The sequence below is a fragment of the Epinephelus lanceolatus genome, chromosome 14, assembly GCF_041903045.1.
Source record: "Epinephelus lanceolatus isolate andai-2023 chromosome 14, ASM4190304v1, whole genome shotgun sequence".
Taxonomy (NCBI): domain Eukaryota; kingdom Metazoa; phylum Chordata; class Actinopteri; order Perciformes; family Serranidae; genus Epinephelus; species Epinephelus lanceolatus.
In genome coordinates, this window is record NC_135747.1 from 43,530,544 (window position 1) to 43,544,826 (window position 14,283).

The window sequence follows — 14,283 nt, forward strand, 5'->3', positions numbered from 1 at the left end:
TATTCTACTTTATTATTGAGGTTGTAGTGGGGGGTGCTGGTGTACTGGATTGCAATATATTGAAAAGTGTTCCTAATATTTTGTCCCCCTCAATTAGACAAAAATAGGAGGCCACCCCAGTACACCACCACCACTCACTATGACCTCAATAATAAACAAAGTAGAATCACCACTTTCTAGACAATGTCAACAATAACCGAAAATTTATAAGCTTCGGGGAAAAAAAAAAAAAAAAAAAAAATCATGGTATAGTCGTTCTACTGGATTGCATTAGATTACACAGGTGTACCTAACAAAGTGGCCAGTGACTGTATGTTACATACATATGTTGATGGTGGGATGGGACGAGAGTACGCCTGTCACGAGTGTAATTTGGACCCAAAAGCTGTTCACTGGAAATCGGGAACAGTTGGTAATGACCTTTAATATCCTGGCAGCAAAACAGGAACTTGAGCAGATGAATAAACTCAGACAGTTCAATCTTCAGGCTAATAGCCCACACAGTCTCTGGGTCTCAGGCTCGAGGAAGGGATTAAGCCGAACCTGGCCACAGGGCCGGGCGGGGGGGCGTGAGTCCTTGGACCTGTACAGTTCAGTTCTTTAGCATCTAGGAGTAAACGTAAGGGGCTTACTGGAGACGAGGTAGCTGAGGCGTGGTGTCCAGAGCCGGAAGAGCCAGCTGATGATGCAGAGGTGCCGGTGAGGAGCGAGCATCAGAGGAGCCGGGGCCAGGCGGAGGAGTCGAAGTCAGCAGAAACAACAGACAAGCACGTGGTCGAGGACAGAAGGCAGGTAAGTTTACCAGGAGGCAGGCGAGGAGAGCAGGTCGGAGGCAGGCAGGGTTGGCAACAGGAGATCAGGTAGGTAATGAGTGCTGGAAAGTCTCGCATGGATGCAGTAGAACAGTCTGGCAAAGGTGAGAGTGCTGGAGAGGCTTATATGCAGGGCTGATTGGGAATGAGCTGCAGCTGAGCTTGCAGGTGAGTGTAGTTGGGCTGATTAGGTGGGAGCGGCTGGCAGGTAGAGTGGAGCAAAGGCAGGGAGAGTGGAAAATTACTGAGGCAGAGGGATAGGAGGGGAGACAGGGAGGATGAAACTGTGACAACACCTCAAAATAATCACCGGAACACGGGGAGAACATGCTAACTCCACACTCCTAAATCACCACAACTCCTGAGGCAACAACAACATAAAATGTTCCCTAGCAGTCTGTTTATTTCCAACAATGAGAACTAATGCCAGTCACTTCACTATATGCTCTGGGCAAGCACTTATCCATAACATAACCACAACAACATTTGCATTTTAGCCTTATTTACCATTCTTGGAATGTAGGCTAATGTTACTCAACATGGAGGTAACGTTACAGCAGAGAGATTGCTGAGCAAAATACACAACGATCACATGCCACGTCTGCCCTTTTAGTGATGCAAGAAAGTGTTGGAACCATTCCTGAGCTTCTGCGCTCCATGCTTTCACTGTAGTCCTCCGGTAAAAAATGATTGGAGCAAACAAACATTTTCCGGACCATTTCCACAGGCGTGTTGGGGTCAATGTCCAGCACAAATAGCCATTGTTTCATTGTCCAGCTGATGATACCACAAATGCAAGGCTACAAGCAATAACAACCGCACTGTGTCACTCCGCCCAGTGCTTTACTCAAGAAAGTAGTTCCAAGTATTTGCTTCATGTGTCATAATGTTACTTAATTATACATTATTATTATTTCATAGCGTGGGGAATGCGCAAGCCATGTGTTGTCCACTAGAGTGTTTTGGAGTCATTTGATGGTGTACTTGATTAGTTTTGAGGGAGAGAGGGGGCTGTACCGTTCACCTCCATTTCAGCAGGCAACTCTGCCCCACTGATCTAAAAAAAGCAGGCACTGACAATTAAAGGTAATGTACCTACTCATATGACTACAGGGATTACAGCAATAGGCGAATTTGCCAAAATGTCAAACTATCCTTTTAAAAATCGGAAATGAAAGCAGCCAGGCTCCTGGGGCCTAATTAATCAATGTGGCAAACGCACAGAAGGCGGTGCACGCCACTTTCTACACAAACTTTGGGATTTTTAAAAAACAAACTTGACAGGAAAATGTGCGGTCTTGCACGGAAGCTCTGACCCATGTGTATGCACAAAAACTGTAGACATGAGAAACTGCAACCCCCATGGTAGAAAGATGAAAAGGAAGAAATGTTGTGAATTTGACATCAGTGTGTAAAATGAAGACAGACACGACCGCTCACGTTTCATATATGAAGAGTGCACTTGCAAAAATGGATAAACATGAATAAAGGAACAAACATGTCTTTGACTGATAGTCCCTGGTGTGAACACATAAAAAAACACGAGTTAGGAGATTAAATACAAGCAGATAAATAAATGCAGTGCTGCCGGATCTCTGCGCTGTGTCAGGCCTGGCGTTACAGAGAAGCACCCACAGGAACCAAGCTGTGCCGGTGCTGTGTTGTAAAATGTGGGACACCTAAAAAACGTGCCCCTACCACTGGATGCCCTGACCTTGACCTCTATCCCTATAGGCATTTGAGCCAAATGTTGCTGCTGCGCGTCAGTGACTGGATGTGATGCATCATTTTTGAAAACAAGATGTATTTTAAGAAATCATTTGAGTCAAGAAAATCAGATTGTTTTCAACCATGGAATGTATCCCTTATTTAGAGCGTTTATTTCAGACAGTCACTGAAACGGCCTGATAGTCAGCTCGGTTTTCTGTCTAAATAAATCACCGCAAATAGCCTTAACACCCTATTATCTGACCATTTCTTCTTCATGACTTCTGACACAGTCTAAGGTAGAAGCATTTACAGCATCTTCCACCAGCTGCCACTCCGCTGCAGTTTTAGCCTTAGTAATGGCCATATTGAGTCCACCAAACAACATTGTCTTTCTGTTATTAACCTCCCAAAAAAGAACTTGAACTTCACATTGTGTGAAGTTTTGTTTGAACACTGCTTTTTATACCCACCCATCAACGGATTGATTGCATGTGAAAAGGAATTCCCTGAATTGTAACAGAGGGGCAATTTTGGCCAACAAACCAGGAGATAAATATTAATAATGATGAGTTTACACATTATTTATTTACACTTTTTCTAACACTGACACAGCGCTTTTTCATGCCGTACAACACATTTAACTCACAGCGATAAAAATAATTAAAATCCATAAAACCGGCTCATATAGGATGTAAGTGACCCACAATGTGCGGAGGTTGTCAGATGTGGGCGCTGTAACCTGTATCATAATACCTGGGCGATAGTGCCCAAAATGGCAGATTGACAGGAGGAAAAGAGGACGCTAGTTAAAGTTTGCACCCTTGGTGAGCAGAGCGAGGTGCGTTCATGATTTTAACTCTTGATAAATGTATTATTAAAATCATTAAATAATGTTTGTAAAGTGACCAATTTGTTTAGCTGCTATGTGGAGCATGTGTTTTATATTGTGTATTGATGCATGATGAACAGGATTTAATTGACTGTATTCGTCTTTTTAGTTTCACGGTGTAAATGGTGAGGATGGAGAATAAAAATCCACTGTTGCACCCGTAAAGGAGACTCTCTGCGTGTTTCATAAAGCCAAGGGCAGCTACATAGGATAACAGTGACCCTCTGCACTCATATCTGCCTGACTAAGGCATCTGAAACGGCAGCAGTGTACACTGGATTTGTCCAACTGTTCACATCATCGTTTCACAGACTAAAGTTCATCAGATTATCTAATAATTGAAGAATAAACCTGAGGAGTTCTTTTAAAATAAAGCTATCTGCTTGTATTTAATCTCCTAACTCGTGTTTTTTTATGTGTGCACACCAGGGACTATCAGTCAAAGACATGTTTGTTCCTTTATTCATGTTTATCCATTTTTGCAAGTGCACTCTTCATATATGAAACGTGAGCGGTCATGTCTGTCTTCATTTTACACACTGATGTCAAATTCACAACATTTCTTCCTTTTCATCTTTCTACCATGGGGGTCGCAGTTTCTCATGTCTACAGTTTTTGTGCAGACCGCACATTTTCCTGTCAAGTTTGTTTTTTAAAAATCCCAAAGTTTGTGTAGAAAGTGGCGTGCACCGCCTTCTGTGCGTATGCCACGTTAATTGATTAGGCCCCAGATCAAGATCAGGGCGAGTTGTTCAAGGAGAAAGTGATGAAATGCAGATGAAGAGTATGATGCAAGATTACCTCAATTCATCATCATCATCATCATCATCATCATCATCATCCATCAGGAGTAGAGATAAGTAAGCTATCTGACATTTGGTCAGAGCGCTGCCCAAGCTAAGCAGCTTCTGTCCTTTTCCTCTCTTTGATGATGCAGTTGGAAAGAGTTGAGCTCTGCTTTCCACAACTCCTCAACTCCTCCTGCAGGAAGCCAGAGCCTCCTAACTCTGACGTTGTGCTTTTTTACAGTCTACTGTCCTCCATCTCTCTGCTTGGAGCAGCTCTCAACCTGCTGGTCGTCTTCTCCATCTCACACTTCAGGCACATAACCCTTTACAGCATACGCTAAAATGTTGTTGCACTGTCTTTACATTTACATGAAGAAGTGGCTTCAGCTTTGCACATGACTTTTTGTACTACAACTAATGTACTATTTTGATGTATTGTGCGTTTTTCCATCTCTGCTTTTTTAACAAGTGCTATTGATAATATTGCTGACAATGCTCACAATGATAATATTCCACTGCAGGAAGCTCCACACCCCCACCAACATCCTCCTTCTCTCTCTGGCTGTCTCAGATTTCCTTGTGGGCTTTGTGGTTATGCCAGTTGAAATCCTCCTGACAGAGACCTGCTGGATCCTGGGCGATCTCATGTGTGCACTGTATTATCTGTTACCCATCATTACAACCGTTGCCTCTGTAGGAAACATGGTTCTCATATCTATTGACCGCTATGTGGCTATTTGTGACCCTCTGCATTACTCCACCAGAGTCACTCAGAAAGTTGTTACGATATGTGTTTTCCTCTGTTGGATTTGTTCTGTTTTTTACAGCATTATACTTTTATATGATAACCTGAAGCAACCAGGCAGGTATAATTCATGCTATGGAGAATGTGTGGTCAACATTACAGGAGTTGTTGATCTTGCTGTTGGTTTTATCATACCCATTACTATCATCATAGTTCTATATGTGAGAGTATTTGTGGTGGCTGTGTCTCAGGCTCGAGCCATGAGGTCTCACATTGCAACTGTATCTCACAAGCATTCAAAGATTGTGCAAGTTAAGAAATCAGAGATAAAAGCAGCCAGGACACTTGGTGTTCTTGTGGTTGTGTTTCTGATGTGTTACTCTCCATATTACTGCGTCTCTCTCATAGGCCACGATATCTTGATCGGTTCTTCAACTGAGGTCTTTATGATTTTTCTGATGTATTTTAACTCCTGTCTAAATCCTGTCATCTATGCCCTTTTCTACCCATGGTTTAGAAAAACTATTAGACTTGTTGTCACATGTCAGATACTGCAGTCTGACTCCCACTTGGCTGTGATACTGTAAAGAGACACTGTGGAATGAGTGAAAACATCACTGTTGTTATGCTGTGTGTACATTTTAATGCATACATGTGTCTACATGAATGTATATTATAGACTAAAGGTTTTATGCTGTAACTCATTTCCTGAGAAAGTGTATGAACAACACACAGAGAACATAATCCTTCAAAAGATTAGAGTTAGTTTGAAGATAATTTTTTCCTTCCAATGTTTTAAAACAATTCTTAAATAAAATCCATCGTACTTGGTTGATGATCAGAGGAACCTTTCCTCATATTCAGTACTTTAACAAGTGTATGATTTTTTCATATTTGTGTGATGATGATGATGATGATAAATATGAATGCATCAGGTATTGATTTAATTGCACTGTAAATGCAAACAATGTCCTGACTAAAGATGAAATAGTGCATTTAACTTAATTTATACTAGTTTTTTTTTTCTGTACTTCTTAACCGATTACTTGTTTCATTTAATTATGTGTACTTGTTTTTTCTGAGTGTGTAGCATGGTTTGTATTGTGGGACTCAAGTTACCGACCTGTGCGCCCCTGTGCGCATGTCCATTTCCGGTTTGCAGCGTAGCGCCAGAGCTCCATCCATGCATGCTCCACTGGAACCAAACGCGAGGCAGCTCATGTAAGCGGTGCGCCAGTGCTTTGAAGAAGAGTGGCTCTAACGTTGATATCAGTAAGTGTAAAGCTTCTGTTCGTAATCTTGTCAGTATACGTAATTTAATTTTTGGTCCGACATGTTAGCCTGTGTGCGCGCGTGCGTGTTCAGAGAGCAGACGTTAAAAAGTTAGCAGCAGCTCAACATGAGTGAACCGGAATAAAAGTTCTTTGGCTCAGTCTAAGCGGTCTGGAGCTAACCCCAGTGTAGTTGTTAATCTGTAACATGTCTCCCCCTGTTCCTGCACCAGCCCCGCCGTCATAGATAGCCGTTAGCTGTTAGCTGCCAGAGTAGCGCGCTGCTAACTTACATTAGCTGTTTTGAAGTTAGCAGTAACTTAACAGACTGTGGAGGGAGGCAGCACCTGCTGTCTCCGTGCTTCATTTCAAGCCAGCAGAAAGTTACAGTGCATTCACACCAGGGCCGGCAGCCATTCATTTTCAATGTACGCTTGCTACGAAGGGCGTCTGGAGCATCGGTGACAACGAGCAGCGCAATGCCAGCGACCGGAGCGTCAAGTAAAAGTTGAGAGAAGCTCAACTTTATGCAAATGAGCAGCGACGCCGCCGGAGCAGCAGCGAGCAGCAGCCAATTGCAGACCGTTAATATTCTAGGCGGGACAGTGAAAGAAAAAGAAAGAGAAGACGAAAATGGAGGAGAAGTTGATTGTGGCGGTCTCCGGTTTCTCGGAGCTATATGATGTGTCTCTGTTTATTTACAGAGACATCCAGAAGAAGTCAGATGCCTGGAAAATGTTATCTTAAATTGTGGTTTGTCTGGTAAGTAATATAGGCTCGTGTTGAAATGCAAAGCATATAAAATGTAAGCTGGGTGAACAGGTGGGTTAACTAGAATGCACACAACACATCTGCAGTGCAGCTTGAAAGCCCCGCCCCTTGGCAGCTTTCTGCAAGCCCTGCCAGAGCTGCCAGGCACTGCGATGCCAGCGACCTGAGCGACCGCTGGCGCTCATGACGCTTTTGGTGTGAATGCACAGTTACAGTGAATGAAACGTTTTTCTTCCTCTAAGCGAACCTTATTGCAAGCTTAAAACTGTTAGTCCAACACTGTAAGATATGATTGCCATGGTAACTTCCTTGTAATTGAATTATGTACAAAAAATATGTTTTATTTTATCTTAAATTGGTGTAAGGACAGGTTGTACTGAGTTCCATTATTATGTTAAAGCACTACTTGAAAAAATGAGTATAACACAAAGATAATTCATTTCATACTTGTGAGGCAAGTATGTGCGGATAATTGGTATGTAAGCGAGTTAGACTTAAAAACTCAAGCAGGTTAATAACGAACATTGCCGTGATTATAAAAGCAACCGATCTTCTACAGCTGATGTGAAGAAAATGATGGACACACAACGCAACACAAAGAAATTGTGGAAAAACAGCCTCCAGTCAAAAGGACGATGGAACGCTGGCCTGCACTGTTCACAGAAAGTCACGTATGGCCCACTTATGCTGCAGCATACTGAACCACACAACAAGTAATCATTATTTTCATTTTAGAATACTCTGTTGTTTTATTAGATTAATTTAATGATTAATTGATTAATCATTTAGTCTGTAGAGTGTCCAAAGTTATGGCAAATGATCATGGGAAGTTAGCATAGCCTGAAGTACATTTAAAACATTACTAAATAGACCAGTCTTTGAATTCATGACGTTGTGAGGTGGTTTAAATTATCTGATTTATAAGTTCCATTCACATTCGTGAACATTTTAAACCTAATATCTTCACCATGTTACACCATATGCACCTACCTACAAGAGGATTTGATCAAAACTCAATCTTAACTTTTGGAGAAAATAGTGTTACAATATGAGGCTTCCACATACTGCCATTCTCCACGTCTGCAGTTTTGTCGTTGCAGTTTGGTTGTAGACCTAACACATCATCAATTTCAGCAATCTGGTCATTACTTTTTGAGAAATGTAGGCTACTGTATAACAGTCAAATAGTGCTGCACGATTAATGTAATCGCAATCGTGATGTCAGGCTGTGCGATTACATAACCGCATAAAAGGCTGCGATTTGCGATTTAATGTAAACAAATGTTAAGGTGCGTGCCTGTGAACGTGACTGCCTCTCCTGTAGTGTGTGAAGTTTGTTGACATCACGTCCACAAGCTATCCTGGTGTGTGCAGCACGTATGGTCATGTGACTATCTGGCGTGCAGCAGTGACCAATACAGACGCTGAAGAAGAGCATGAACACGACAATGAACAGGCTGAGTTGGTGGCAAATAAACACGTCTGTTACATGGCGATACTTTGGATTCAGGTACAGCGACGTTGAACAGAAAGACGAGCTGTCTAAAACTTTAAAAGTTAAAGTCACCCGTCCCGCGGCAACACGACCAATCTATGTCAACACTTGAGATAGCACAGAGGAAAGTAGGAAGAGAAAGCCGAGCCGTGTGATGTTAAAGACAAAGAGACAACTGAAAGACGCCAGAGCCTCATAATCATGGACTCCATAACAAACTATATAATAACAAATTAAAAATTGAGCAACTTTGCTCGGGTTCGGCCCACTTGACACGCTGCTGTGTTGTGCTATGGCGTGCTGGAATTTGTCATTTACGTGACAACGCCTAAACGCAACACAGGTTGTGTGCTATATATATATATACAGTACAGGCCAAAAGTTTGGACACACCTTCTCATTCAATGCGTTTTCTTTATTTTCATGACTATTTACATTGTAGATTCTCACTGAAGGCATCAAAACTATGAATGAACACATGTGGAGTTATGTACTTAACAAAAAAAGGTGAAATAACTGAAAACATGTTTTATATTCTAGTTTCTTCAAAATAGCCACCCTTTGCTCTGATTACTGCTTTGCACACTCTTGGCATTCTCTCCATGAGCTTCAAGAGGTAGTCACCTGAAATGGTTTCCACTTCACAGGTGTGCCTTATCAGGGTTAATTAGTGGAATTTCTTGCTTTATCAATGGGGTTGGGACCATCAGTTGTGTTGTGCAGAAGTCAGGTTAATACACAGCCGACAGCCCTATTGGACAACTGTTAAAATTCATATTATGGCAAGAACCAATCAGCTAACTAAAGAAAAACCAGTGGCCATCATTACTTTAAGAAATGAAGGTCAGTCAGTCCGGAAAATTGCAAAAACTTTAAATGTGTCCCCAAGTGGAGTCGCAAAAACCATCAAGCGCTACAACCAAACTGGCACACATGAGGACCGACCCAGGAAAGGAAGACCAAGAGTCACCTCTGCTTCTGAGGATAAGTTCATCCGAGTCACCAGCCTCAGAAATGGCAAGTTAACAGCAGCTCAGATCAGAGACCAGATGAATGCCACACAGAGTTCTAGCAGCAGACCCATCTCTAGAACAACTGTTAAGAGGAGACTGCGCCAATCAGGCCTTCATGGTCAAATAGCTGCTAGGAAACCACTGCTAAGGAGAGGCAACAAGCAGAAGAGATTTGTTTGGGCCAAGAAACACAAGGAATGGACATTAGACCAGTGGAAATCTGTGCTTTGGTCTGATGAGTCCAAATTTGAGATCTTTGGTTCCAACCGCCGTGTCTTTGTGAGACGCAGAAAAGGTGAACGGATGGATTCCACATGCCTGGTTCCCACTGTGAAGCATGGAGGAGGAGGTGTGATGGTGTGGGGGTGTTTTGCTGGTGACACTGTTGGGGATTTATTCAAAATTGAAGGCACACTGAACCAGCATGGCTACCACAGCATCCTGCAGCGACATGCCATCCCATCCGGTTTGCGTTTAGTTGGACGATCATTTATTTTTCAACAGGACAATGACCCCAAACACACCTCCAGGCTGTGTAAGGGCTATTTGACCAAGAAGGAGAGTGATGGAGTGCTGCGGCAGATGACCTGGCCTCCACAGTCACCGGACCTGAACCCAATCCAGATGGTTTGGGGTGAGCTGGACCGCAGAGTGAAGGCAAAGGGGCCAACAAGTGCTAAACACCTCTGGGAACTCCTTCAAGACTGTTGGAAAACCATTTCAGGTGACTACCTCTTGAAGCTCATGGAGAGAATGCCAAGAGTGTGCAAAGCAGTAATCAGAGCAAAGGGTGGCTATTTTGAAGAAACTAGAATATAAAACATGTTTTCAGTTATTTCACCTTTTTTTGTTAAGTACATAACTCCACATGTGTTCATTCATAGTTTTGATGCCTTCAGAGAGAATCTACAATGTAAATAGTCATGAAAATAAAGAAAACGCATTGAATGAGAAGGTGTGTCCAAACTTTTGGCCTGTACTGTATATATACACATACATATATACATACATACACATATATATATATATATATATATATATATACACACACACACAAGGGTGAAGCAGCGGCTGCACGAACGCGAATCTCTGAGGACTGGTAGTGCTCCTGTGGTTGCTGTGACTCCATGCCCACAGAGGAAGAATGTCTGTGTTGCAACGAGTGGGACCTGCTGCCCAGTATTCATGGTCTCGATGTGTCCTGGGATGATACAGAAACTACCAAACGCTGTGTAACTATGCTCCCCCCTCTGATCAACAGGGCAGTGCTGGATACCTTTTTTCATGTGCCCAAAATAAATTGGAGGAGGCGGCCAAAACCACAGGGATCAAATGGTCAACTATCCATCGAGTAAGTATAACTAATATGTCTTTATGCATGTAATACTGATACCTAGAATTGTCGGGAACTGCCCATTGGTTCGACAGCCCTTTGGTTCGACATCCCATTGTTCTGACCATATTAAACTCATTGTTCCGAAATCCGTTCCGAAATCATCATGATGCCCTGTGGTTAAGGTCTGGTTAGGTTTAGGCACAAAAACCACTTGGTTAGGGTCAGGAGAAGATCATGGTGTGGGTTAAAATGAAAAAGAAAGTGACAAACACATAAGCCGTGAGCCTGCTCCGCCTCAAGCTGGTTGCGGCGCACCATACGCCCGCCGCGAGCCGTTCAGCACCGCGGACAGTCGGACTAATGGGATGTCGAACCAATGGGCTGTCGGACCAATGACATGGACCCGAATTGTCTCCGAGACGCACATTTACTGTTGCATACTTTGCCCTCGTATATATCGTACCCTGTTTTCTTCCGGCAACAAGCAAAGCTCTCGCGAGATGACGTCACGGCCGGCAGGAGGTGAAGGGTCAGGGAAACGCTTAGTATGCTATTTACAGAGATAGCACTGCCAATCTGAACCGGTCAGTGGCGAAAAAAAGCACTTTTAATGCGCAAACTTATACGGGACGCATTTGCCCCCATATCTACCTCGCGGCTGCTGGCTCCCTCAATACTGAACCAATTTTAGAACGAGTTGTACCTATGAATCATACGCACACATACAGATGGGGAAATAGGGCCCAGGTTGAAAAATACCAAAGTTGTCTTTTAACTTTCGTCCTTGTCCCAACACGTTTCCCCCTGATGCCCCCAGGTGCCTTTAAACTATGACGGCAACCAACTGCATATCACGCTGACGTTAAAGGACACCTTTTTTCGTTGGTTTCTGACGCTGCAAGTCACTGCCCAATCACCAGATTTTGATGACATCAGAGTGAGACCGGGCTTTTCAGAGGCATTTCATACATTATGACCTGACGCTACCCTTCTGTGTATCATACTGCCGCAACAGGTGCCGTATGGCTGACCAGCAGATATCATAACACCGCTAAAGGTTACAACCGGCTGCGTTACACACTGACGCTGCCCAGCCGGGTATCATACCCCTGCAAAAGTTGGATTTTGGTGCTAAAATCAGTGACAAAGTGGCAGTTTTTGATGACTTTAAGAATTAACTGCTGACGATGTTGAGATAGAGACAAAGAGAAGACAAAAAAGGAGAATAGGCATACAATATGAAAAAAAAAGGTTTGGTGTAAAGGTTGAGGGAGGAGGGAGAGAAACCATAAGAAGTAGTGTAGAGGAGGCAAGGGGAGGAGAGTTATAAAAGAGCTGCGCGACAGAGTTCTGTCCAGAAAGCTGCTGCAGTCCAGCAGCTCCTCCTCTCTGATGATGGAGACGCTGGAGGGAGCTGAACTCTGCTTTCCTCTGCTGAACTCCTCCTGCAAGAAGCCTACAAAACCACACATGGAGGCCATGCTGATTTATGTTCTGCTTTCATCCATTTCTGTGATCACTGTGGCTCTTAACCTGCTGGTCATCATCTCCATCTCCCACTTCAGGCAGATATAATAATCTAAAATGTTATAATGTGTATAAATAACTGAGACGACATTGTTTTGATCTGCTTTCTAAAAGTTATCACAAACACAAGTTATATTGTAGCTGTTGGACAGTGATTTACAGTTCTTGATAACATTTCCTGCTTGCATTTAGACACATTGTTGCATTACTCAATTTAAAGTTGCTGTAGTGAAGAAACCCTTATGTCATTTTTTGATATGAATTTATGACTACCATGTGAAGTGATAATATTCTCCCTTTCCAGGCAGCTCCACACTCCCACCAACCTCCTCCTCCTCTCTCTGGCTGTCTCAGACCTCCTCATGGGTCTCCTGCTGATGCCGGTTGAAATCATCTACATAGAGGCCTGCTGGTTTCTTGGTGACATCCTGTGCACTCTCTATTATGTGGTAGACTACATTATTGCCTCTGCTTCTGTAGCCAATATGGTGCTCATATCAGTTGACCGCTATATAGCTATTTGTGACCCTCTGCATTACCCCACCAAAGTCACCAAGAGAAGAGCAGAAGTTTGTGTCTGTTTGTGTTGGTTTTGTTCAGTTTTATATGGGTTTTTCCTTCTACATGACCACCTGGTGCAGCCAGGCAGGTCTAATTCCTGCCTTGGAGAGTGTGTGGTTGTCATCAGTAACATGGCGGGTGTTGTTGACCTTGTTCTGACTTTTATTTTACCAATTTTAGTCATCGTAGTTCTGTACACCAGAGTGTTCGTGGTGGCGGTGTCACAGGCTCGAGCCATGCGCTCTCATATTGCAGCTGTAGCAGCTCAGCGATCAGGGACTGTAACTGCAAAGAAAACAGAGATGAAAGCAGCCAGAACTCTTGGCATTGTTGTTGTTGTGTTTCTGTTCTGTTTCTGTCCCTACTATTACCCGACTCTGGCAGGTGAAGACACCTCAGTTGATGCTTCCTCTGCAGCCTTTGAGATCTGGCTGGCCCATTTTAACTCCTGTTTGAACCCTGTCATTTATGCCTTTTTCTACACCTGGTTCAGAAAATCTATTAAACTAATCCTGACACTTCAGATACTGAAGCCTGGCTCCTGCGATGCTAAAATCTTGTAGAGACATGCAGGGGTGTTTGGACTTTGTCTTTTAACTGAGATGTTCCTTATGACTGGGGAAATTTGATAGTTTGTTTTGTCCTTGAGCAGAAACATACACCATACAACAGAACACCTGTTCTTTTCCTCATAATGTAATCGTGAATAACCTTGTTATCTATTAAACATTCTGCTCTCAGTTTTCATCCCTGACGTATGAATGTATATACACACTGACACTGATGTGAAACCTTGTGACTTGTGGTTCATATGTTTTGGTAATAATCACTGAAACATTAACATAATCACAGATTCATTGAAACAGATCTTCAATGTAAAATCAAAAAGGATAATATTTGTATATCAGATGTATGACTAAGTGTAACAGCTGAAGATACTGTAAGAGTGTTCATAAAATATAAAATCAATTTTAAATACAAGAACTAAGACTGGGCGAGTGATTACACTGTCTCCAGATTACCTGTTTTTCAGTAAATGTCATTGCATGTGTGTTTTTTTTCTCACAGTTCCAGTTGATGCCTTTCTTTGAAAATCTGGACTAGTACAGCAAAAAAAAGAGGCCATGCATGCAACAGCATGTGTTTTTCATGTTCAGTGTATATGGTATTTCCATGATTAGCTCAAGGCAGACAGACATCAACTAAAACTTTTTCAATATCTGATTACTTTTATATGTTCGGTGTACAAATAGTACATTTTCATATGTATTTTCTGTTCAAAAACCAAAGCTTTTGTTTCATATTCTTCTGTCCAAATCATATTATTCAACAGAGCAGGAGCATATTTTTCAAATAATAAAAATA

The 14,283-nt window shown here is 42.6% G+C and overlaps 2 protein-coding genes across 2 annotated transcripts; both read left to right on the forward strand.

Moving 5' to 3' along the window:
* The first annotated feature begins 4,339 nt into the window (after positions 1-4,339).
* On the forward strand, positions 4,340-5,531 carry LOC117247883 (trace amine-associated receptor 4-like). Its single transcript, XM_033612493.2, has 2 exons — positions 4,340-4,512; positions 4,721-5,531. Exons 1-2 carry the CDS (start codon positions 4,340-4,342, stop codon positions 5,529-5,531), a joined length of 984 nt encoding a protein of 327 aa, XP_033468384.2.
* Positions 5,532-12,572: 7,041 nt separating this feature from the next.
* LOC117251757 (trace amine-associated receptor 8a-like) lies at positions 12,573-13,532 on the forward strand. The gene has a single exon (XM_033618284.2). It carries the CDS (start codon positions 12,720-12,722, stop codon positions 13,479-13,481), a length of 762 nt encoding a protein of 253 aa, XP_033474175.2. The 5' UTR covers positions 12,573-12,719; the 3' UTR covers positions 13,482-13,532.
* The last annotated feature ends 751 nt before the right edge of the window (positions 13,533-14,283 follow it).